Source organism: Cajanus cajan, chromosome 10 (genome assembly GCF_000230855.2).
Source record: "Cajanus cajan strain Asha chromosome 10, NIPB_CcT2T_4, whole genome shotgun sequence".
In the NCBI taxonomy this organism is placed as follows: domain Eukaryota; kingdom Viridiplantae; phylum Streptophyta; class Magnoliopsida; order Fabales; family Fabaceae; genus Cajanus; species Cajanus cajan.
In genome coordinates, this window is record NC_138526.1 from 17,476,719 (window position 1) to 17,504,024 (window position 27,306).

Genomic DNA, 27,306 nt, shown 5'->3' on the forward strand with positions numbered 1-27,306 from the left:
GTAAAATTATCACTTAATTTATACTTAATAATAAAAAAATTATATAATTAAAAATATGTTCATGATCACATATATTTAAATTATTTCTTAAATGTTTGTAAATTATCACTTAATTTATACTTATTTATAAAATAAAATTATCTAATTTAAGGTTTTTTTTGTAGCTATGTAAGTAAAGATACGAAAATATAATTATCAAGTGGTATAAATTTATTTTTAAAAGTTTGTATTTAAATAGTTATACTACCATAAATTATGTAAAGACGTAAAAGAGGTTTAAAATTTTAAGCTAACTTTTAGTTATATTTAATATATACATTACCATTTAATTAATAGTAAAAAATAAAAGATTAAAACAAAAAAAACAACCAACTCGAATCTGCTTTAATCGATTTGGGTCGAATTTAAATCGAAATGAAATTTGATTAAAAGATGAATTTTGAAAATTAAAACAATTAGATAAGATGATTTTTATCTTCAAAAATCTCTGAACAAATTCAATCCATAAAAGTACTTTATTTTCATTTTATTTTCCGTATTCAAAATTCGGCAACTCATCCCAATGAAACAATGACCTCTCACAGCCACATTGAAAACCACCATGTGTTCAGTTAACTGCTATGTGATTTTTCTTGGTTGTTTCGCAATCCTTTATGTACTGAGATTTCCTGTCTGCCAATGAAATTTATTTTTCACTCCAGTAACAACAATATGTCCTCATTGATGTGTGATTTATACCTATTATAAAAGGATTACCGGATACATAACTATTTTTAGCTTCCACTTTTTCATAGAATATTATACCTCATAATTGCCAAAAATGAAAAGAAAAAAGAAACAACCTCTTATGTTTCGTGAATAACTCACCCACAATTACCATTAAATTATTTTTCTTTATTTTTTTTTCATTTTGAAGAAATTAAGAGACACAATGTGCCTCTTTTCCTTACTAGTGTTCATAAGACTACTTTCATATCAATAACCTGAACACGTCAGACAATAGAAAAAGCGGCACCAATTTCCTCCAAAATCTGAGAGACTACGAATTAAAGACATGATTTGTTAGCTCATCATTTTACCTATCAAACACTCGTTGGGCAGGGACCAAAATATTTTACTTAAAGTAGGCAATGAATCTTACACCATATTGACTGCATTTGTCAGAATGCTAATAACACTCTTTTTTGCCTCCAAAAGCACGGCAAAAAATAAGCATCAACATGAAATACAATCAATGTGAAATGTGGAAACAAACCGGGTAAAGTGTCCCATATACGAATGCCAGTCAACCTGAAAATTCAAAAATATTAAGATGAAGACAAATACTGCGGCTCGTTATATCTCTGCTAATTTTTTGGTAGCAACCGAGAACATGCTTAAATCCAAATTAAAAATCGCAAGTTTATGTCTCAATCTCAAATAATGACAGACATAACATTAATTATGATAAGGGGTAGGTATGGCAAGTCGTACATATAGAAATACGACACCAAATTTAAAGCCTGGTCTATGTCAGTCAGCCAAAGACTTAAGTTTGACATAAGAGTGGGGCCTTGCGAGACACTTTTGTTCTAGTTATGATTAAAACAACTTAGCACTCACGACCTTAAGTATGGTCAGATACAGATATACAGAGTGTCATGTTTTAAAACAGCAGAAATGTAAATAATACTGATAACATGCATGCATGAAACTGGTGCCCCAGGATTCTACAGCGATATACTTGCACTGGCTTATGATCCAAATGGCTGACAATAAAATGAAACATTTGCATTACCATTAAATCCATATATAATTGAAAGAGAAAAGCATGCCAATAAGAATGGATGTAATAAGGAAGGATTTACCCTCAGATTTCTGGAGAATTTCTTTCTTCACTGAGAGGCTTCAAGTTGCTGTGTGTTAGATGCATTCTCTGAAGTGTCTATGCAGGGACTGTTTTTAATTTGATCCATAGACTGGGCATCAAACCAAGAATTCTTAATCCCAAGATGAGAAAGATGTTGATTATTTTTCAAGTCTTCATCTGGTATGCAACTCACAGGAAAGTTCACCAGCTTAGCTTCTTTGCTTTCACATTGCAGCTTAGTAGACATAGGCGACTCCAGCTTGTCAGCATAGTCTTGGGTTAACTCCATAGGCCTATGAAAAAGTAAATGAGCCACAGTTCTATCGATGGGATTCGTCTCTGTTTCAACATCAGGCATCCTCGCATATCTGTGATACCAATATGATTCATACAGTAAAAATAGTTAGCAACATAGCATCTTAACACTGCAATGAAGGTAAACATTTACCAATATCTTAGATACATAACCATGCTTATATTGAAGATATTACTGCATCTTTAATAAGGTAACTATGAAATAGAATCCATACTCTAGTCATAAAAAGATGTTCAATTGGATAACAAAGGCACACAAGACCTCAAAGATCAAACTCAGAAATAAGAGAATGATAAAAATGAGAGAAAAAAATCTATTAATTTTTCTTTGCCAAGGAAAAAAAAAACTCTTTTACACTTGAAAACAGTTGATTTCAGTAATCCCCAATAATCCCCCCTATTTCATATAAATTGTTAAATCCTTCGCTTCTTAACTCCCAAATGATTAAACAGACCTTTCTAGAATATACCTTCAATACCGGAACCTCTAACGATTTCTTCCCCCTCCTGTTGAACAAACAACTAAATAGGCTTTGGTTGTTCCTCATTGAAAGCATGCCATGTAGGCTGAGATTTATGTTTTAATTGCTAATCAAGCTTGGACTTAACCCTCTTTACTAGCTGACAGATCTGCCATTGGTTGTAAATGGGTGTATAGGATCAGAAAATCCTGATGGGACAGTTAACAAATATAAAGCATACCTCGTGGCTAAAGGCTTTCATCAAAGGCCTGATTATGATTCTACAGAAACATTTTCTTTATTTGTGATGCCTGTACTTTTGAGAGCTATTCTTACTCTTGCCCTGACTAATCAATGGCCACTACCGCAAACTGATGTAAACAATGCTTTCCTTGATGCGTATCTTGAGGATGTGTGTATGGTTCAGCCTCTAGGATGAGTCTAATGATAAGAGTCTTGTTTGTAAACTCAGTAAGGCTATCTATTGGCTATGAAAGGCGCCCACGCCCAGGGCCTAAAATGACAGATTAACTCAGACCTTTGTGTCTTTTGGGTTAGTTCACCAAAAATGTGGGGCAGCTCTATGTTCTTGTTTATGTTGCTTATATTATTATCACTGTATCGCCAGCTTTCTCAGCTCAGATTCTAATTAACATGCTAAACAAAGTTTTTGCTCTCGAACAAATGGAGAATCAAATTATTTTTAGAGTATTGAGATTAAGAGGCATTCTACAGGTGTTCTTCACTTGTCTCAAACCAAGTATACATTCGGGACTTGTTACACAGTGCCTAATTTCACCAGATTTGGAAGTGGTTAACTTGGGGATCCTGCTTTGTACAGGTCCATCGTGGGGGACTCTGCAATAAATCAGAGTGACATGACTCAACATTGGCTTTAGTGCGAATACTGTGTCAATTCATGGCATAACCTCTTCAGCAATATAAGAGAAAGAATTGAGAGAACTTTTGTGAAAAGATATTATTGATTAAAGAATTAAGACGGTGATACACGAGAGGTATCACTTACATATATAGTCCTAACAGACTAACTAACTCGAGGGTTAGCAAGCCTACAAAACTAACCAACTTGAAGAGTTGGCAAATACAAACAGAAAATACATTTGAATAATACAGCAAATAATAAAAGTGTTTATTATCCTATTCTCTTCTCTAATACACCCCCCACAAGCTCAAGGGGGATGAAACATAGCAGATAAATCAACAACATTGAGCTTGGAGCGAAGAAATAGAAATCTCTTAGGCGACAAGGCCTTGGTCAGAACATCTGCATATTGATGTTGAGCAAGAATATGCGAAACAACAAGAGACTTGCTGAGCACTTTTTCACGGACAAAAAAGATATCAAGCTCCATGTGCTTAGATCTTGAATGTAAAACAGGATTGTGAGATAGTGCTACTGTGCTTTGATTATCATAGAGCACTATAGGAGTGTTTAGGGGAACCTTTAATTCCTTTAGAAGTGACTGAATCCACAAGACTTTAGTTACTGCTTGAGCCAAAGCTCTATACTCAGCCTCAATGCTTGATCTTGCAACAAGCAGCTGTTTCTTGGACCACCAAGACACTAGATTAGGACCAAGATAAAGGCAGGCCGCTAAAGTAGACCTTCGATCGTTCGGATCAAATGCACAATCAGCATCAGTAAAGGCAGTAAGATTGAAGGAGGCTTGTATACTTTGCAGGCGAGAACACAAGTCCATGTCCGACAATTCCTTTTAGGTACCTAAGTATTCTTTTAACAACTTTCCAATGTTCTTCCATGGGAGAGCACATAAACTGACTTACTTTATTAACACTAAAGGAAATCTCAAGACGTGTAATTGTGGCATATTGCAATGCACCAACTACGAACCTGTATAAGGTAGGGTCATCAAAGAGAGTACCATCTTTAGTAAGCTGCTGGCCGCCAATCATAGGAGTGGAGATGCCCTTGGAATCTTCCATTTTGACCTTGGTAAGAAGATCAGTAATGTACTTGTCTTGGGAAATAATCCAAGGTACCAAGGTCTTTAAGAGAGAAAATTTCATTAAGTTGAGTAATGAATTTTTGCAGCAAGGAAGGAGAATTCCCAATGAGAATAATATCATCTACATAGACAAGCATGAAGACAATGGCAGTAGATGAAGAGAAGATAAACAAACTAGGATCACACTTGCTTTTGTTGAACCCAAGCATGAGTAATACAAACGTTAGTTTGTCAAACCAAGCATGGGGAGCCTGTTTCAAGCCATAAAGAGATTTGTCCAGCTTGCAGACAAGGTGTTTTTTGGCAGGATCAATGAAACCAGGAAGCTGAGACATGTAGATGTCTTCTTCAAGCATGCCATTGAGAAAGACATTATTAATATCAAGCTGTCGAAGAGGCCACCAAAAAGAGACAGCAAGAGATAGAACAATTCGGATGGTGACAGTTTGACAACAGGAGAGAAGGTTTCAGAAAAATCCAGACCAGGTTGTTGATGAAAACCCTTGGCAACAAGCCAAGCCTTGTATTTATTAATGGAGCCATCCAATGGGTTTTCTTCCAGAGGGCAGGGCAACTAATTTCCAGGTGCTGTTGTCATGTAAAGCTTTGATTTCAACTTGCATGGCAACAAGCCAATTAGGATCAGCTAAAGCAGTTTTAACTGTCTTAGGCACAACATGAGAAAATAGGAGTGTGGGATGAATTCTGGGTTGAACAATGCCATTTTTGGAACGAGTGGTCATTGGATGAATATTGGGGGGTCTGCCAGGGGATAAAGCTGAAGAAGAGTCTCGTTCAAATCCTGTGATTTGACAAAACATGAATGAGGATAGAACACAAAGTAGACATTGTTGTCTTTGGCAAACTTAGAGACACTGATCAGATTTTTGGTTAAAGTAGGAACAAGTAATAAATCTTTTAGATAGAAAACTGTGGAAGGATGAACAGGGGACCTAAAAACATTAGAACCAATTGAAGCAATAGATGTACCTTGGCCATTGGCCATGACAATGTGCTCGGCTCCTGTAAACTGAGCACTCTGGAGGAGATGTTGAGGATCAGGCGTGACATGATGAGAGGCACCGGAATCGGGAATCCACGCAATAGCAGTGTTCAGAGTTGGTGCAGCACGTGGAACAAAGGAAGCAGCACCAGAATAACTTGGCTGGGTAGGTGGTGAGGCAGGGAAGGTGAACCCAGGTGGTGGAAGGAAAAAACCAGAAGGAGTAGACCCAAAGGGGCCACCCAAGGCATAGGGAGGCCACAAGACTTGTCCTGAAAGACCAAGCATATTGGTAGAACCAAAATGAGAAACCGCACCAGTGTTAGGAGGAAAAGCAGAACCAGGACTAGAGTTTTGAGACAGATACGAGTGTTGAGGATTGAGACCAAAGGTGGGGTAAGAGGCAAGCATTGGATTGAAAGGCATTCCAAAACCGCCAAGGAAAAGCCACTGGAACGCTGATAACACGTGGGAGCCCCATGTCCACGTTTGTGATAGATTTGGCATTGGATAGGCGGATCACGATTCTGGCCACCACGACGACCACGACCGCCATCACGATTCTGTGCAGAGAAGTTGGAAAAACCACCTTGAGACTGAGCCGGAAAATTCTGGAATGTATTGGGCTGAGAATTGGACAATTGCAGTTGTTGAAAGGCTAAATTGACATTGGGAATCCCATGTGGAACAGAGGTAGTTTGCGCAAGGTTGATTGTTACAGGTTCTTGAAGGACAGCAGCTTTCGCTTGTTCAAGACGAGCTTCTTGAGCAAGAATTATGGTCTCAAGTTCTGCAGGAGAAAGGATGTCATCTCTACTGAAAAAGGCAGTGACAGTAGAGATCAGCGAGTCATATTCAGGTGGAAGCCCACCAATAATGCACTCAGCATGTTCTTGGGGTGAAACAGGGTTTCCAATCGAAGCAAGAGTTTCAATTATAGTGCTAATGCGAAGCATATATTCAGAGCACGACCTTGTTCCCTTCTTGATCATGCGAAGATCAAGGCGAAGTTGTGTGGCTTTGATTTTGGTGAGGGACTGAAAGTGTTGAAAAACCAGATCCCAAATTTGATAGGAATGGCGGCAGGAGACGTCACGAGCTTGGATTGATTCAAAGAGTGTCGTAAGGAGCCAAGAAAATAGCAGCGAATCTTTGCGATCCCAGGCCGTGTACGCAGGGTTAATATTGTTGGAGTCACGATCCTCAGCAGTAAGAAACTTCAGCGAAATCTTTGGATTAACAACAAACCATTCGAGATCATGAGCACGAATCACAGCAGTGACCTGTTGTTGCCAGGTCATGAAATTCTTTTCATCCAATTTGCACGTAACAGATTGAGAGAATGTGTGCGAAGCGGAATTGTCAAAGGTAGCGGAAGCAGAAGCCATTTGAACAAGAGGAAGAGAGAGCGCAACAAAAACAAGAGAAGCAAACAGAGGCAAAGAATCGCACGACAAAGAGAGCGTGAGCGAAGAACAGAGAAAAAGAATCAGCCACAGGGCACGCACACCAAAAGCGCGGGCAACATCAAAGACTAGGCGCGACAAAAACGCGGGCGAAGGCAAGGTGCGACGAAAGCGCGGGCAATAGCGAAGGCAAGGCGCGACGGAGGTTGTGGGTAGAAAAACGAAAAGAACCAGATCTCACCGTGCTCACGATGATACCATATAAGAGAAAGAATTGAGAGAACTTTTGTGAAAAGATATTATTGATTAAAGAATTAAGACAGTGATACACGAGAGGTATCACTTACATATATACTCCTAACAGACTAACTAACTCGAAGGTTAGCAAGCCTACAAAACTAACCAACTTGAAGAGTTGGAAAATACAAACAGAAAATACATTTGAATAATACAGCAAATAATAAAAGTGTTTATTATCCTATTCTCTTCTCTAATAAGCAACAGTTGAAGACAGCTAAAACAACTGTGATCTAGTTAAGAGGTACTCTTGACTTTGGGTTATTGCTCTACCTGCATTTTCAAAAGTTCCCCACACCCTCCGTGCCTATTGTGATGCTAATTAGGCATTTGATTGTGGTGATCGTCACTCCACTTCAAGGGCTTGCATTTTCCTTAGCCCCAATTTGATTTCATGGAGGTCCAAGAAAGAAAACGTGGTGGCTTGTTCCAGTGCAGAAGGAAAGTACAGAAGCTTGGCAATTACAACTATAGAAATCCTCTGGGTACAATCCCTGCTATCTGAACTTCATTCAGTTTTCCATTCCTACCATTAACATAGTATCGTTGTGCCTCATAATCCAGTTCTTGACACTAGAACCAAGCATATGAAGCTCAACATTTTCATTATTCACGAAAAAGGGATTGCTAAATCCTTGGTGATTGTACAAATCTCTGCCCAGGATAGAGTTGCTGATAAATTAACAAAACCCTTGTCATCTATCAGGTTCTGCACTATTCTAGACAAATTCAAAGTGGTTTCAAATTTTCAGTTAAAATCACCTTGAGTTTGAGGGGTGAATGTGTATACATGAATTAGTAGCTTGGCTTTCTGTCATGTAATCTGTTGTGACTAACTTATTGAGAGTTACTTGGGCTGAGATGGTAATTGGTTAGGCTGAATTCTCTCCTAGTATAGTTAGTTTAGCTTCCTGATACATTTAGAAAACCCTTGTCCTTCAATCAGATTTTGCAATCATATTCTGATAGAAAACAAGTTTTGTATTTATCTGTATAAATACAGATAGACTTGAGAAAAAATGCCGAACCCCACAGAAACCTGAACTAACCGATAAAAGAAAAATATTCACAAGTAGATTCTAAGTTTCTAACAATTAAATGGGTTGTGGCGGGTGCATAAATCAGAACCGATGGGTTATGACCAACGGGATCGGTTTTGAAAATTTTTCCTTAAATAACCGAATCTGACCAAATACATTTATAAAAAGCCTAAAAATTTATGACTTAGTCAACCAATAAACTTAACATACTTGAACCAATGGACAGAAATTAACAAATGAGGACAAATTGCAAACTTAGAAAAGTAAAAGTTCTTTTACTTTTACCAATGCCTTTTCATCTTCGAAATCCAACAAAATCCAATGGCTGAAAGGTGCATAACTCTGTGTAAGTGGGACCCTTTAATGAGTTTTGGTTTTACCTCACCGACAAGAACTTCTCATTCACCTTAGTATCAATATCAATGTTGAAAGGTTTGTTTAGCAGCCATTTTCTTTTTGCAAAGCAATGTTGAAGCTCCATTTTTTCTCATTCAATACTACAATTCAAAAGGTAATCAAAAGTACAGTTTTTATGATTCAAGCTCTACCTCCTTCACCCATCTTTAGTTTTTTAAGCTCTGCTCTTTGTCTCGATTACTCCTTCACTGCTGCATTTTGTGTACTTCAACTTTGGCTCTAGGGGAAACATCGATTTTGTATGACGCATGTCCTTGAATCATCCCACAAGGAGCTTTTAGATTTACAAATATAACCCACCCACTAACATTCGAACCCGCTCAATCCGAACCCTAACTAATCTAAGGCTAAACGGATAGTACCGGGTCTAATATTTCTGCATTTCGATTTTCAGTGATTCAACATTTCTTAACCTGAACCCATCCAAACCTTCCCGATCATCACCCTTAAATACAGATAGTTGTAACTCAGTTCAATTAATAAAATCAGTTTTCAATTCTCTCAAGTTCTCTCTATAATTTTTCTCCAGTTTATATTGCAGTCCAGTGCTAATCTGGACACTTTTGCAATTCGTGATCTTCTGTCAGCACCTAGGGTTGGGCGGGTATCCTTCTTTAACAGTGATACATGAAACACCAGATGAATTTTACAATGAGTGAGGAGTTCAAGCCAATATGCTACTGCCCCTACCTTTGCTCCATCAGTATTTTTTGTTATGATAAAAGTAAAAAAATATTTAAGTCAAAGAGAAGACGGCAAAGAATGATGAGTCTTAGAATAGTAGATTTGAGCCTAGCTCAACCCTACAAAACCTGCTTGTAAAGTGAGGGTTGCTCTCCACTTATATACTGTTTAATTGTCTAATCTCTAGTCAATGTGGGACTTGGGTTTTTCCCAATACACCCCCTCCCTTCCAACACTATTGGACTTGGTACGTGGATAAATGGTAGGTGACCCTTTTTAATGATCTAGGATAGGTGACCCCTTTTTAATGATCTAGGATAGCTCTGATACCATCTTAGATAGTGGATTTAAGCCTAACTCAACCCTACAAAACCGGCTTGTACAGTGAGAGTTGCTCTCTACTTACTATTTAATTTCCTAATCTCTAGTCAATGTAGGACTTAGATTTTTTCCAATAAGGAGGATAAGAATCACCCCTAAAAGATAAAAAAACAAAAAATATAGAATGAAACAAACATTGACTAAACAAAGCTACCTAACCCATCAACATAGCAGTAGGGGATAGTCATTAAAAAGACCACGTGCTTTGCACCAAATAGAAGCTATTGGGAAAAACCCAAGTCCCACATCGACTAGAGATTAGGCAATTGAATAGTATATAAGTGGAAAGCAACCCTCGCCTTACAAGCCGGTTTAAGCCGGTTTTGTAGGGTTGAGTTAGGCTTAATCCACTATTCTAACATGGTATCAGAGCCATTTAGATCCACTTTAAAAATGGGTCACCCACCATTGATGCATGCCTCATAGGTATGAGGGGGTGTATTAGGAAGAACCCAAGTCCTGCCTATCCTAGATCATTAAAAAAGGGCCACCCACCATTTATCCACGTACCAAGCCCAATAGTGCTGGACGTGAGGGGGTGTATTGGGAAAAACCCAAGTCCCACATCGACTAGAGATTAGGCAATTGAATAGTATATAAGTGGAAAGCAACCCTCGCCTTACAAGCCGGTTTAAGCCGGTTTTGTAGGGTTGAGTTAGGCTTAATCCACTATTCTAACAAAAGTCAAATATCAACCTTATCCGAAAGAGTGGCTCATTCAAAGAACTCTCGGTAAAGGTGCAAGAATTAAGATCCGGCCAAATGCACCAAAGTCGGTGTAGCATAGGTTGCATAATGCCACATAAAGAAGTCACTTATTTACTTTACCAAAACAAGTACAGTTAGTAAACAAAACTGATTCAATGACCTAGGGCATACTCTAGAATCAATGTCAAAGTGAGCCAACCTAGCTCACATGGGTTGGCCCACCATGGTTGGTACTTTAAACGGGTCAGCCCAACCCGCTCACTTTTTGGTGAACTAGGAAAATACCAACTTGACTCGATTCACCACAGATTGGCAAGTTAAGTTTGCTAGCTCAATAGATTTAAAAAAAGAATTAAAAAAAATTACATGTTCCTACTTTTAATAGAAAAAATAAAGAATTACAACTTTTTCTATCAAGGAATCAAGTTTATCATTGATTCAAATGCAAATACAAAAGAAAGTATCACTAAAAATTTCAAATGCTAACTACATAAAATATATGCATAGAATATTTTTTTTTAATTTAGTGGGTTAAACAGGCCAACTCGGATCACTTAGGCTCGAAACTTTTGGCTCACGGGTTAAGTGATCTGGGTTGGAATTTAGCCAAAATCAGTATACATTTTTTTTCTAACGTTGATTTACCGGTTAGGCTCACTTTGACACTTCTACTATAGATCCAACAAGTATTACCCAAAGAATTCCATAAAAAACCAGCTACAAAACAATGTAAGAACACAGTAAGCACATAAACCACAAATCAAGGAAAATAGATTTCCATGGCCTACAAATCTGTTACATGTCATTGGTATTAGTTATATTAAGAACTTTTGTCCAAACAACGGACTTGACCTTAGATGAAGATTGGGATTTCTAAGAATATAAAAGCAAGATACAAACACCAAATATTTTACTCAAACAGTGGTGCCAGAAGGCACATATAAACCATAACATATTCTGACTTATCCATGTTTAAATTTGTCTGTGATGTAAAAGGAAATATACACACCAGATATTTCACATAAATATATACTTCTTTCTGCCTATTCAGATTTTCATGTTCATCATGGAAGATGTCATGATGGAATGATACTGAATTCATGATAATCAGTGCTTGACATAAAACAAATATGCGATAGCCAATAAGTAATAGCATTTAAAGTTGCAGTGCCTTTTGGTAGCTTTCCTACCTGTTCTGGCTATTGCTATCTTCTCTTGCAGCAATTTCAAGTTCTTCTCTGCTACTTTTGTTTGTACTACTAGTATCACTAGCATAATGCCTTTGCGTTGCACTTTGTGCCAACCGGAACAAACTATCTCTGATGCAGAGTCTTATTTTGATGTCTAACTGTAGAAAAAGTTTGCCTCGGGATTGTAGCCATGTCCGGATTAGTATACAAAAAAATTAATTATACTAAAATACCATATAATATATTATAAAGTATCAAGTCAACCATACCTTTGATATAATATCCTGAAGCCTGTACAGTATGGTGTCTTCAACAAAATCATTACCAACTGCCACTGACATTGTATTAGAATCATCTTGTTCAATTGGTGGATCTAGAACAGGAAGAGTTCTTAGATCTTCATCAGTCCCATCACTAAGATGACTTTGAATGTCCGGGGGACATTTTTGAGTGCTGGATTTACTAGCACTAGGAACTTGATGGGCTAATTGTTGCCGTTGTCTCTGAATAGCAAGCATTGCTTGCATTTGCTGCCGCCTCCTCAACTTTTCAATTTTCTCCTGAGGAGTCATGATTTGGGGCTTGATTGAGTCCACAGAATTCTTTACAGGATTCACTATACCGGGAGACACTTCGTACCCAGAAAGTGCTGGCTGATGGCTAAGATCGCCTGACTGAGTCTGTGATAGCATTGGGATAGCAGGATATGTATTAGAAAGGTTTCCATACACAGAAGAAGCCATATATGGATTTATGATATTCTGATATAGGGTTTCAGCTCCTTGGATCTGCTTTGCTTGCCCAAGAATTGGAGAGGGAGAAGATTGTATGACTGAAGGTGGCAACTGATTCTCAAATTGTTTTGCTTGTGCTGTTGAAGGAGACCAATTACCATAAAAATCCTGCAAGGCATTCTCCTCATGTTTTACCTGTGATTTTTTTCGATTTTTCAAATGATTCTTTTGCCTAAAAACCTGCACATATATGAAATGATCAAATACTTACTTGACTTTGAGAAGGAAATAGGTGAAATAAATCTCCTGCTAGAGCTGTAGCACAAAATCATGCCAAGAAAGTTCAACCATTCAAAAAATACATGCACATTTAATCAGGATGAAACATATACAGAAAAGGACACAATATAAGCACAATTCAAAAGACACAGAAATAAAGTTCAAACCAAGAAAGAACATTAGAACACAATTACAAGAGGGGGAGTCTAGGAGACCAAAGTAGTGAAATAACGTGTCGCAACATATCCTTAACATATTTGTTCTTTCTCTTTTCTTTTTTAATTCAATTAGCGTAGATACTGCAGAGATACATATTCATAACATATCTGGATGTATCAATGTCAAATCCCATATTGATATGGGAACAAAAATCGCATATCTATGCTTCGAAGTCTAGAATGTACTTTTTCTTGTGACAACAATTCCTTTCTTTGGTCTTGATACCTCTATCTCAAAAAAAAATAATTTAAGGATCTGAGATCAATCTCAAACTCAACCACAAGAGAAGCTTTCAAATTAATTATTTCATCGAAATCATCTCTAGTAATCACAATGTCATCCACATAAACAATTAAAACAACCCTAATACATCCATCTCCCCTGTATCTTCAATCAAAGGGTTATTTATATCAAAAAGGGAAATTACAGCTAACCAACTTATTAACAGAAACTAATTATTCTAACAATACCCTGACTTGCATTTCCTCCTCTGGTAAACCTGCTGGGTTCTTTAAGTCCATGTGGTTGTCTTATCCTCTTGTCTAGCAATACCCTCCTCCTCAGTAACAACCTTGTCCTCAAGGCTAAACTCAGGAAATTGGTCTCTGATGGTTGAGGCATCTTCCCAGGTTGCTTCTTCCAAAGGTTTGTTCTGCCATTGCACCAATATCTGCTACGTTTGGGCTCCATACTTCATAATAATTTGACGGTCTAGATCACTCTCGGGCTGATAACAAGTTGAACTTCCTTGAAGATCTGCAGGTATCTCTGCTTCAACTGCATGATCTCCCACTACCTTCTTGAGTTGGGATACATAGAAAACAAGGTGAATATAGACATTCTCTATAAACTACATTTGGAAGGCCACAACTCCAATCTATTCAATAACAAAATACAGTCCATAGTACCTAGCTAATAACTTGGGTTGGAGCTTACTAGGCATTGAAACCTGTCTACGAGGTCTGATCTTCAAATAAACACAATTCCCCAGTTGAACCTTTGCTAGTCTTCTATGTGCATTAGCATAATGAGTCATCTGGTTTTGAGCTCTTTCCAAATGAAACTTTAGTTGCTTTATCGCTTCATCCCTGTCTCTCAGGTCTTGGGCCACAGCTTCTACTAAGGTCTCTCCTGGTATGAACTAGGTCACAACTGGTGGAGGTCTTCCATACACCACTTAAAGGGTGTACAACAAGCCGCGCCTTAGAAGCTAGTATTGTACCAATACTTAGCCCAAGGAATGTATTCTAACCCAGAATTTGGTTGTTCTGAGTTGAAACACCTCAAATATGTCTCTAAGACTCTGTTTAACACCACACCTCTTTTTTCCCATCCGATTCAAGATGATAGGCTGTACTCATTTTCAATTAAGTCCCCTACATCCTGAATAATTCCGGCCAGAAATGGCTGATGAAGGTAGGGTCCCTATCACTAACAATTGATATTGGTATCCCATGGAGTCTCACAATTTCACAAACAAACACTTCAACAATGGATCAAGCAGAATATGGATGCTTAATTAATATAAAATGCCCATATTTACTCAGCCTGTCAACAATAACCAACACTACATCATAACCTTTTGATTGAGGTAACCCCACAATAAAGTCCAAGCTGACATCTTCCTAAATGGCATTTGGAATAGGTAATGGTTAGAGCAACCCTACAGGAGAAGAGGCTTGGTATTTGCTACGCTAACAAGTGTGACAAGCATCTACAAATGCAGTCACTATACCTTTCATTCCAGACTAGAAAAGTGACTGCACCATACTGTGATATGATCTATAAATGCCCAAGTGTCCACTTGTAGGAGAGGAGTGAAATTCTTGTAGAAGTTTTGGAATCTAGGTTGAAGAGGCTGCCAACACCAGCCTTCCTTTATAATGCAGTTTGTCGTTTTCCAAAGTGTAGTGAAGGTGAGAATTACAATCCCGCTTCAACTCTTCTCTTATTTTGGCTAGTACAAGGTTAGCCCTTACTTCATCTATAATGGAGATATCCAAATTGGTCTAGAAATCACTTGTATTTCCTTGTCCTCTTCGATTCTTGAGAGTACATCAGCCACCCTATTTGATGCTCTTACTTTATACAAAATATCAAACTCATAATCCAACAATTTGGCCATCTCCCAACCTTACTTGATACGGTTTGGCTTCGACATCTAATCCCAACCTCTACATCAATCTTGTTGAAATGAAATTGTGGTTGGCCTCGTTGTCAATCAAAATTATAACCCTCTGCCCTTGAACCATTCCTTGGAGCTTTATGGTTTGTGGCAGGATTAATCTTCTAGCTGAACATATGGATAGATCCATCCATTGATAGGCTACCTTTGGTCTCCCTTCTTCTCGTCCTTCGTCATTGACATCCTCCTCCTACTCAATATGTGCAATATCTCATACCTAATCAATTTGTTCATCCTCTGTCAAGATTAACACACTCAAATTCTTTTATGGGCAGCGATTTCCTGAACCAAAAGCCAAATTACATTGAAAACACTTTCCCTCCTCTCTTCTCTTCATGTACTCAGGATAGGGATGACTCCTACTTCCCCTTGCTTCTTGAACTAGAGTAATTGTTTTCCCCTGATTTTCATCCCTCACTCTAACCATACCACCCATATTCTTTTGAATCTTGCATGATACTGGAACTCCCAGTTGTGTTAATGTGCGAAAAAAATTCTTCCTCTCCCTTGATACCGAGAACCAGAATTGACATTACAGCTCAAAGATCCCCCAAGAACTCACGCATCTTCCATAGCATCCTCTGCATCGTGTGCAATCTCCATAGCTCTTAACAAATCTTGTGGATCATGTAGGAAAACCTCATTGTGAATATTCTGCCACAACCTTGCAAAGAAATAACCCATCAATTGATCTTTTGGAGTCGGAGTAGCTTGAGCCACCAAGAGTTTGAATTCTCAAATAAAATCTTCTACACTACCCATTTGTCTTATTGTTGCCGGCCTCTCATAAATCTTACCTTACCACTACTTCCAAATCTTCTTAACAACACTGCTACAAATTCATCCCAAGAAGGGTTCTTGGACTTTTGATGCCAAAACTGAACCAATGAACTACATTTCCTTCCATACTAATGAAGGTTGTTAGTGTATATGGGTTACAACAAAAAGGGAATATTTGTTTGTTAGTCCTTTTTGCTTTTTGCATTCTGTGATATCTTTAGGATATCTTCAGAATCTTTTAGCGGACAGCTGTCCTGCCACCTCTCTTGTTTTTCTCTTTCCGCTGGTTGCTTTTACAATCATTTTCTCTCTTTTCTCTAGCTGCTGTATTTTAGAAAAGGTTCTCTATATATTCAGCTCTCCTTGTAATTTTTCTACAGCAACAATGATAATAAAGTTTCACTATTACATTTTACCTCTCTTGATTTTATCTAACAAAGGCTAGGCATAATTTCTCAAAAGATTTGACACTTTGCACTTCAAAGAATTTTTCAGCCTTTGTTATCCACCCTAGTGGATCACTCCCCTCAAAAATGGGTAATTCCACCTTTTTCATCCAAGAACATTACAACACACCACCTTCCCCTTTTAAAGATTCTCCTTCACCCTTCTCCTCCATGAAGATATTCACCTTGTTGACTAGACTATCATCCCCCTCCTCAAAATTAGGTTTTTTCTTCTTGTTCGACATACACTCCGGAATCAACTCCCTAATTTGTTTCATATCTTGCATATTGTCTTTAATGTAGACAATGTCACGTTTCAACTCCCCCAATCTCAGCCCTTGCTCGCTGGTCAACTTCTCTAAAGCTCCTACTCGATACTCCACGTTTTTGAAAGATTCGATAGGTCGGACCAATTTGTTAAGATCCTCTCTTTAGAAATTAGAAAACAACTCCCAACAACATAATCAAATAATAGTAACTATAGAAAAAGACAAGTAGAGAATGAAAAAGATCTTTGTATTATTCAAGAATAGGGAAAGCACAGTACAAAAGTGTACCCAAAGGAGGACTCTCCTTTCACACTAGATTCATCAGCAGAACTATAATACATTCCTCTCCCCCTTTCTTCAATTAAAGGGTTATTTATATCAAAAAAGAAAATAACAGCTAACAAACTTATTAACTGAAACTAACTATTCTAATTGAATAGCTCAGAACCCCTTATGTACTGTGCTTTCCCTAAACCCTAAACAATCCTAATCACCCTGATTACAAAATAAATATAAAAATAAGATAGGAAAAAATAAAGGAGAATCAAATCAGATTTTAATAATCTGATCTTGATCTTATCTAACTAATCTCCTGTAGTAAAGGAAAATAAAATAAAATAAAATTTAATATGATTTTGATCTTAACTGCCCAAATTTAAATTTAAATAAAAGTACATTTAGCTTTCAACAAGTCTATGGGACAAAAGTGAAACAATTTGTTTATTTAGCCCCTGTACCAATAGAGATAAATAATAGAGACTAGATCAGTGTGAAAATTGCCATACCTGCTGTTCCTTTCCAGTACGCTTCCTTCTAACTCCATCACTTCCCAAATTAGTTGTGATTGTGCATGAATTTTGTATAACTTGAGATGCAGGACTCCCAAAGCTGAGGTCCAAGGATTCATCATCACACTGAACATATTCTTCTTTGATTTCCGAAGGCTCAGTTCCGTTCCTTAAAGCACCTGATGAACTTGGTGTGTCCAGTAGTAAAGGTGCTGGATTGTTACTCAAATCTTTAGAGGACCAAAGCTCATTAGAATTATCAAGATTAACATGGCCAAATATAGGGTCATCATTGCTGCAAAATCATCACTTGTGAGAATATTCAGTCAGATAGATGCCACTGTAAAATACAATGCTAATAACTATAAAGATACACATATGTTTACACACATTCACTGCTAATCAACTATCAAGACTTCGGAACTTCTTTCCTATGTCATCCATCACATGCACTGTATATTGAAAATCAAAGAGTAAACCACTATTTTGGTTCCTGAAAAGTATAAATGTTGTCACATGAGTCTCTAAAACTAAGAAAATTCAACAAGTCTAGGAAATTTCAGTTGTTTTAACGAATTCTCTAAACTTAACCACTTACGTGAATCTGGTCCCTAAACATTAATACTATCACTTAAGTCACATTTTTTTAAACTAAAAAGGAATGTGATTTACAGGTTGCACTTTTAGGGACATATTTGGAATTTCTTTAGTTGCTGGGACTAACATGGCTCAGCTATATACTTTCAGGGACTAAAATAGTGGTTTACTCAACCCAAGGGATGTAAAACTACCTACTGCAATCATTCTACGTTCAAAATTTCACAAAATGAAGTCTTCCTTCCTAATTTAAACTATAAACTAAAAAATTGTTCATAAATTGCATATTGTAATCATTCCCTTTTCACTTTTAGTGATGTTACTTTATCACTGAACTACAAACTTGCACAGCTGCACATGCTTTTGCATTCGAGTTTAAACTAGATTGAGCAAAGTGTGAGCATGGTGAAAACAACATTAATAAATAGGATAATAGGAGAGAGATGGTCCATTTAAGACGTCGGTAGTTCAGTAAAAAGAATTACATGATATTAAATACAGTGGTAATCATGATGCTATCACACACACATGCATTATATAAAGTGATAGAGATGATCTACGTTACCTAAATATTCGATCAAGGTCATCAAAACTTCCTATATTGGCCCATCCATAATCAACAAAATCACCTTGCTCTTTACCTTCATGACCATTTTGGAAAATTTCAGCATCCTTTTCATATTGTGTAGTTTCTTCTGTCAAACATTAATACAATTAGGAATGGAAAAATATAACTAGACATCATGCATTTTATTATTTTTCATATAACGATGGAAAGACAAGAAGAAAAGGCATCAACAGATAGGCTTGCACATACACAAAATCAATAGACAGACATGTTATCTAGTGATTCTAGTCATAATTCCAGCAAATTAGAATTTTACCACCTCTTGATGAACTGAATTTGCCAAGTTCAGTTAAATTTTTAGATACTTCAGTACCCAAGGAACCCTGATCAATTTTAGCTGAAGTGGATAAAGACAAGTCAGGCCATGAGTTTGTTCCATATCCTGAGGCAGGTAGTTCCCCACTATTATCAAGGTTGGAACAGCTTCCTAACTTTCTTTCATCAAAATCATTTTTAGCCTCTGGTCTCTTCAGCTCACTGAGCTTATTTGCAGAAGCTTCCTGGTTCCATTCTCTCTTGTTGCTAACATCTTCATTTACTTCTGGATAAGGCACAATATGATCATCACTCTCACCTCCTTCACCCCATATTATGTTAGCTAGCTGAAAACAATCCATTATTAAACATTATTATTATAATTATTGATTATTGATGAGATGAGATTGAAATCAACAATTATAGAAGTATACTCTAGATGTTGACAGTAGTAACATTAATAGACACCGGGAAGACTAGAAATGTATATAGCAAAAGGAAAAAACATAAACAAAATTTACAGCAACTTTATTACCAACTATCACACAGCATTAGAAACTAATGAAGGATATGTCCATTTAATTGTTTATTTCAGGTAATTACCCAACTGATTTGGCATCATAACAAAAAATTGTAAACTGATTACAACTGATGGATATTTGAGTGATTGTGGATCACTGCATTACTCTACAGTTATAATATTATATTAGTGCAGCAGTTACTCTATCTTGAAAGTCAGTCAAGGCGTACAGCTGACAGTTAAACTGAATCACTCCCTAGCTATACAGGGCTGGATGAACAAATAATAATTACAGGCAAGGAAGGTTTTTTACTCCTTATTACGAATCATCAAATCGCAGTCACAATAGCCACATATTGGTGTGAAAGTGTGAATTGGGGTGCTAAAGTGGGTGCAATGAGCAAACATGAAAATGCAACAACAACTTCTGTGACACAACATTGTAAAATATAGGTATTTTTAAATAGAGTAATCATGTATAGCTTATCTATAGGGCTGAATTCTAGGGGTTTTATCTTTCTATTATTTCCTTAGTTACCCTAATTGTTGTATTCCTCTTGACTATAAATATACCAGTTTGTGTGGTATCAGCAGTAATGTGAGGAAGCACACACAATTCTTGCAATTCTTATATAGTAATAGTAGTCCAGGATTCTTTTTTATATGGCTAAACGACTAATTTGGTGCACTTTTACAAACAAATTACCAAAATAGGGTTGTTTTGAAACATATTACATCTTTGGGGCTGTTTTCTTGGGTGTCGCTATGGCCCATAGCGACACCCATGACACCTGGCCTTTTTTTTTTTTTGGTCTTGGTTGGGCTGGGATGAGTCAGACGAGTGTCGCTATGGGCTGAACCACCACAGTTGATGGACTAAGAAAAATAATGTAGCCCATAGCGACACTCTGTAAAGAAAAAAAAAAAAAAACGAAAAATTAGCGCAGCTATGGGCCATAGCGCCCCATTTTTTTTTTCTTTTTTAAAATATTTTCACATTATATTACGAAATTTTTAAAAATTATATTTTTTGTTATTTCAATTCTTTTTTTCGCTTTTATCCGAAATTTTTTTATCAATTATTTATCAAATTTTATATTTATAAAATTATAGATATAATTTTTAAACTGGCGCTATGGCTCAGTTCCGCTATGGGCCATAGCACCCCATTTTTTTTTTCCTTTTTAAAATATTTTCACATTATATTTTACGAAATTTTTAAAAATTATATTTTTTCTTATTTCAATTCTTTTTTTTGCTTTTATCCGAAATTTTTTTATAAATTATTTATGAAATTTTATATTTATAAAATAATATATATTATTTTCAAAGCGGCGCTATGGGCCATAGCGCCTCAGTTCCGCTATGGGCCATAGCGCCCCATTTTTTTTTTCCTTTTTAAAATATTTTCACATTATATTTTACGAAATTTTTAAAAATTATATTTTTTCTTATTTCAATTCTTTTTTTCGCTTTTATCCGAAATTTTTTTATAAATTATTTATGAAATTTTATATTTATAAAATAATATATATTATTTTCAAAGCGGCGCTATGGGCCATAGCGCCTCAGTTCCGCTATGGGCCATAGCGCCTCACTGTTATTTTTTTCAGTTATTATTTTATAGTTTAATTATTATTTTTTAACAAAATTTATTTATTTTTCTTATATTACGTTATTTTTATTCGTTTTTTCTTCACATAATATTTTATATTTTTAAATTTATATTAATATATTTTTTATATTATTTATATAAATGTGTTGTTATAGGCTATAGCGACTTCAGTTTTAGCCGTATTGAGTCGCTATAGTCTATAGCGACTTTGTTTGGGACTCCACCAGCTACTGCGACTCTACTAATATGGCGTTCATGGCTTATAATCAGACCCAAAATTGCCACGTGTCACTGGTGTCGCTATGGGCCATAGCGACACCGTAGAAAACAGCCCCAAAGGTGTAATATGTTTCAAAACAACCCCATTTTGGTAAATAGTTTGTAAAACTGTTCTAAAATGGTCGTTTAGCCTTTTTATATGGTTCCGTTTCTGCATCAGTGGTCGTACTATTAATAGTAATTGGGAACAATCACAAAACCTCTATTTGGCGCTCCACCATGCATCCATTCGATGGTGTGCCTCCACGTCCGGCAAGGGGACTCTCTGGCAACTTGTTTTGTCCAAGAACTGTCGCCCCATGCGCCACCACTCTCCAATGTGTATTGTTCATGCTCCTAATGTAAAATTGCAATTTTTGCAAGGATGTCTAGATACTAGAGCCACTTTCTCTTACCTCCTTGCATTCAGGCTCCTGTACCCACTATTTTTTTGTTACCTAATTCATGGCCTCCGACGGTTCCTCCTTCGATGCCATTGTAGCGGTGACATTCACCAACATCCCGTTGATCCCATGCGAAAAACTAATCGAGTCAATGAACTATACCCTAGTTACCTCTTTTGCTCCATCAATAGATGTTACTATTGTTATTACCTTGCTTGTAGCTTTTGTTTCTCAGTCCTCCTCCCTTGGACCTTAGATACTTCACTTTTGTGCTTCTAATCATATGTCTAGTAACCAATTTCTTATCTCTCAATTGTCAAAATCAGACACTTTTCATTCTGTTATTCGTAGATGACTCTCAAATTAAAGTTCGTGGCATTGGTCAAACCCCACCCACTTCCTAACCTTTCTTTAACTTATGTTTTGTTTGTTTTTGGTTGTCCTTACAATTTAATTTCAATTAGAAAATTCACCCACTCCCTTAATTTCTCTGTCCTATTTGTTGATAATTTTGTACATGTTCAGGATCAACATATCGGGCGAAAAGATTGCAGTAGGACATGAGTCTGGAGGATTATATCAACTTATGTTCTTGGTTGCTTGTGTCTCTATTGCTTCTACAGAACTTGCTCATCAACGCCTTGGTCATCCAAGCCTAGAAAAATTGCGTCTTTAAGCTCCTAGTCTTTCTATACTTAACTCTTTACGATGTGAGTCATGTTAGTTAGAAAAACATATTCACCACTCTTAAATTTCTTAAGTCATTAAAATGTGTTACATTACATTTTGCTTTAGTTCAGTTTAATATTTGGGGGCCTAGTTAAGTTTGTTCAAATTTAGGACACGACTATTTTTTTACATTTATTGATGACTTTTCTTGTTGTACTTGGGTTTTCTTGATGAAAAATTATTCTAATGTCTTTTCTATCTTTCAAAGTTTTTCAAGTGAAATTCAAAATCAATTTAGGACACCTATCAAAACTTTTCATACTGATAACATAAAAGAATATTTTTCCTCCCAATTTCAATCTTTCTTGGCATCACAAAGAATTATTCGTCAAACTTTCGTGTGCTCACACCTCAACAAGATGGTGTTGTTGAACAAAAAAATCATCACCTAGTTGGAACAACTTATACCCTCCAACTTCATTGTAAAGCTCATATGCACTTTTGGGGTGATGCAATTCTTACCGCCTATTATTTGATCAACTACATGCCCTCATTTGTCCTCAATAATCTAATTTTGTATTCCATTATTACCCATAACAAGACCGATATCCTATTCCTCTTTGTTCTTTGCAATACCTGCTTTGTCCATGATCTCATTCCAAGTAAAGATAAACCCTTCCAAACCTTTAAAAATGATATATCGTTCAATGATATTTTGTTTCCGCTAATGTCACTTTCTATAAGTCTACTTTGTTCTTCTCTAAGATTATTGCCCATAATGCTTCTCTAGATGTTTCACCTATCATCCCAACTCCTACAATTGTTGTTGTTCTACCACCACTAATAACCTATTGGTGATGACCATGACTTCCCTTAATAGCTCCACCCATTGATCCCCCAACATCATCTCCTACTCCAAATGCCCCTCCATCATTGCTACCTCCACCTAAACTTCCCATTGCCCTATATTTGATCCTCTCATAACCCTAACCCATTATATTCTTGTACTCTTCATTATGATCGTTTATCCCCTTCCTATTTCTCTTTTATATCCTCCTTTTTTCATTTTGTGCCTATTCTTAAGTCTAAAGGTGAAACCATGGCTCAAAGAAATGATTGTTTTACAACCTAGTGATACTTGGGAAGTTGTCCCTTTGCCTCCAAATAAGACTGCAGTTGCTTGTTGCTAGGTGTATATAGTGAAGGTTGGCTAGGATAGACAAATTGACCCATTCAAAGCTCACTTAGTGGCTAAGGGCTACAAACAGATTTTTGGTCTTGATTATGGAGACAACTTTTCCCTTATGGTCAAAATTACTTCAGTTCGTTGCTTTCTTGCTATGGTTGCTATTTGTCATTGGCTCCTTAACCAACTAGACATCAAAAAATGCCTTCTTACATAGTGAGTTGCAAGAAGTGTATATGACTCAACCCCCAAGATTTATCTCTTGGGGTAACCCCCATCTTGTATGTCATTTTCATCACTTTTGTATGGTCTGAAGCAATCTCCTTGTACCTAGTTTGGTAGTTTTAGTTCTACCTTACTTCAATTTGGTCGGCTAAAATCTCATCTACACAATCAATTTCAAACAAAAGACTTGGGACCACTCAAATATTTCTTGGGTATTGAGGTTGCTTAGTCCTCTTCTGGGATTGCCATTTCCTAGATGAAGTATGCTTTAGATATACTTATGGAGATTGACATACTCAATTAGCGCCCAGTGACACTCCTATGGATCCTAATGTGAAACATCTTCTAGGTCATGTGGAGCCATTGGAAGAATCATTAAGATACCAATGACTTGCTAAGACTTAATTATCTCACTATCACCAGGCCATTAGGATGTTGTCATGTGCATTTTTCATTACATCAAGAATGCACTAGGTTGTAGCATACTATATGAATTATGAAGACAAAGCAATGCCAAAATTGTTTGTTACTTTAATGTTGATTAGGCAAGATCACCATTAGGCAGGAGGTCCACTTCTTGTTATTGAGTTCTAATTGGAGGAAATTTGGTCTCATGGAGAAAAAAAATATAGTTTCTCAATCTAGTGCCAAAGTTGAGTATTGTTCTATGCCAACAACTGCCTCCAAAATTACATGACTTAAGCAACTTCTTCAACAATTACAATTTGGAGATACTCGAGATGCTAAACTAATCTATGATAACTAAGTTGCTCTACACATTGCATCTAGTCTAGTCTTCAATGAGCGATCGAAACATGCAGAGATAGACTATCATTTTGTGAGAGAAAAGGTATTCTTAGGAGAAATCGCCATTGACTTTGTTAATTCCACCAATTAGCTAGCAAACATTTTCACAAAATCTCTCAAGGATTCTCAAGTGGACTACATATATAACAAGTTTGGCTCATGTGACATACATGCTCCAACTTGAGGGGAGGTGTAAAAGACATATTTATCTTTAAGGCTATATTTTAGGAATTTTATATTTTTGTTATTTCCTTAGTTTCCCTAAGTATTGTATTCCTCTTGAATATAAATAAATTAGTTTGTGTTAGGAAGGACACACGATTCCTTCAATTCTTATAACCACTATAACAGTTCTTATATGCACTGTTAATAACTATGAACTACCACGAAAAAATCGCTTGAGAAAAATCCCACACAATCTATTCGCACGTACCTAAAGACGAAGATGTGAGCACTCCTCTTCAGCCAAATGAAAATAACTTTTTAAACCTATAATATAGCATTGTTTAAGTTAGTTAGATATTCCTATAGTCCTTAACAACTTAAAACAATCACTTCTGAAGCTATGCTGTCCTTCATTCAATTCAATTAATTCTCATAATATATCATCAAAAAACACTACCACAAATTTCCTAAAAAAATGGCAAAAAATATCATTCGTTAGAGCTTAAAAAGTGGATGTAGCATTGGTTAACCCAAAAGGCATTGCCAAGTACTCGTTATGTCGCTCATTAGTTCTAGAAGATGTCTTATGTACATCACTTTCTTTAAAATTACAACCCACATGATTCATCTAATAGTTCCTCTATGACTAGAATAGGAAACTTATTGGGTGTGTGATACTATTTAAAGTCATGTAATCAGTACAAATCAAGTGCCATCTTTTTTTAACCAAAATCAAGGGACTTGAATATGGGCTTGCACTAGATTTAATGAGGCCCACAACAAGCATATCTTTTACAGAAGCTTCGACATTCTCATGTTGATGATGGAGATATCATACGACCCGACATTCACAATTTGAGACCCTTACTTGATCACTAATTCACTATGGCATGGTCATATTTCCTAGGAGGAGGTAGCTCTTTTGCTTCTTTGAATAATTCAGCATATTCCTCCAATGCTCCCTTTATGCCTTCTGCCTCCCTTTGTACCTCATGACAATAAATAGTTATCATCCCCAAATCCACATAGTAAACCTCATTACCTTTCCTCAACTCCTTCATCATTGCCTTTAAAGAAGCTATTGTTCGAGACAGAGATGGGTCCTCCCTAACTTCAACCTTCTCACCATTTATCCCTTGCCTTGTTCCTTCAGCCCTTTTTCTCCCTTTCCTTCTATATACTTGCATAATGGGACTATCACTTTCTTTGGATTAGGCTCTATTAAAATCATATCTCTAGTTGATAAGAAACTAACCAACGCCCTTGAGGCTACAATTAAGGAAGCTCCCAAAGAGACCACAACTAAGGTGGACTAGGGTGACTACAATTAAGCCAGCTTTCCAACAGAAGTGACTAACTATATAGCATATGATATTGGACATCTACTTTACCATTCCACATTGTGGTTAAGGCCCAAAAGAATTACCATAAATCTTCACTAATACTTAGATTGGGACATCAGTTTCAAAACACTGCTTGCTGGATCAAGTCCATAGTCCATTTCTCATCTCTGCAAGCACTTCCAGCCCATCAAAGAAATTTCTGCCACACCATTTAAACTATTCTCATCTATGTTTTACACTGGGAAATTCTGAACTCAAATACATTATTATGAATAAAGCCAACCGAAAAACAAAATCAGCATTAAGAGTAAAACAGAATAACACGATTTTCCCCTACTGAAAAAACCTTTCAAAGATATTCCTAACTGAGAGTAACCTTCTCATGTTTCCCCCCTTAAATGTCTGTACTTTGACATTATCCAACAGCACAAGTGAAAAGAATTCTATGACCATCTAAACTAATTAAGTACTGAGCAATCTCTCTCTCTATCTACTTATCTCTAGCTGAGAGTTAGGTCCCCAACACATAGCAAACACTTGTTACAGTCACCAATTTTCGCACGACATTTACGTTTTGCAATTTTAAGTTCCCCGAAAGCACTTAACCAAAAGGAAAACCAAAAAGAAAAAAGAAAAAAGAAATTTTACAGCTACATAAACAACATCTTCAACAAAAATGTCAAAACCAAAAAGAAAAAAAATCCTCACCTCATTCCATGTTTAAACCACCACACACAGACACACAACATAACATCAAATTCATCGCAGCAACAAGAATCTAAGCACATTTAATAATACCGACAAAATTAGAGAATCCCAAACTATGACCAAAGTTTAAACTAAAAAATAAAAAGTTCAAAAAAAAATTACACACCTCTTCGTCGTTCCAATCAAACATTTCATATAATTCGAGCAAACAAATCGACAAAACCGAAACCAGTATCAAACACCAGGCACCGAATTAGCTCACTCATCGCCGGACTCCCCTTGAGATCACAGAGAAACGCACTCCATCGAATCGAGGCGAGAACGAAACAGCGTCGTTTCACAGTTCAACGGTAAAGAGAAGATAAGATGAAGAAGCTTTCTGTCGCAACGTTCACAGAAAAAACGGTGAAGGAGTTTCGAGAGAGGGTGAGAAAGAAGAAAGAGAAGAGAGATAGTGTATGGGGTCGGGTGCACGTGACGTCACGTG

The 27,306-nt window shown here is 36.7% G+C and overlaps 1 protein-coding gene across 7 annotated transcripts; it reads right to left on the reverse strand.

The window, feature by feature from the left end:
• Positions 1-1,093: 1,093 nt before the first annotated feature.
• LOC109806716 (agglutinin-like protein) lies at positions 1,094-27,295 on the reverse strand. Of its 7 annotated transcripts, none has more exons than XM_020369208.3 (9): positions 26,986-27,295; positions 18,921-19,266; positions 18,602-18,731; positions 17,437-17,734; positions 12,009-12,713; positions 11,740-11,897; positions 2,043-2,217; positions 1,848-1,958; positions 1,094-1,290 (listed from the first exon to the last, which is right to left on the reverse strand). In XM_020369208.3, exons 1-8 carry the CDS (start codon positions 27,007-27,009, stop codon positions 1,875-1,877), a joined length of 1,920 nt encoding a protein of 639 aa, XP_020224797.1. In that variant the 5' UTR covers positions 27,010-27,295; the 3' UTR covers positions 1,094-1,290; positions 1,848-1,874. The 7 variants fall into 7 exon arrangements, with proteins under 7 accessions (XP_020224797.1, XP_020224792.1, XP_020224798.1 ...); XM_020369209.3 differs by lacking the exon at positions 1,094-1,290 and adding an exon at positions 1,416-1,748; XM_020369203.3 differs by having other exon boundaries at positions 1,848-2,217; positions 26,986-27,294.
• Positions 27,296-27,306: the final 11 nt, after the last annotated feature.

Bases quoted from the DNA above. Each gene is read 5' to 3' on its own strand.
- LOC109806716 (XM_020369203.3), bottom strand. From the start codon at position 27,009: ATGTTTGATTGGAACGACGAAGAG. The intron at 19,267-26,985 runs GTGTGTAATTTT...GATTGTTTTCAG, and splicing joins TTGATTGGAACGACGAAGAG to CTAGCTAACATAATATGGGG. The intron at 11,898-12,008 runs GTATGGTTGACT...CTTTTTCTACAG, and splicing joins TTCAGGATATTATATCAAAG to TTAGACATCAAAATAAGACT.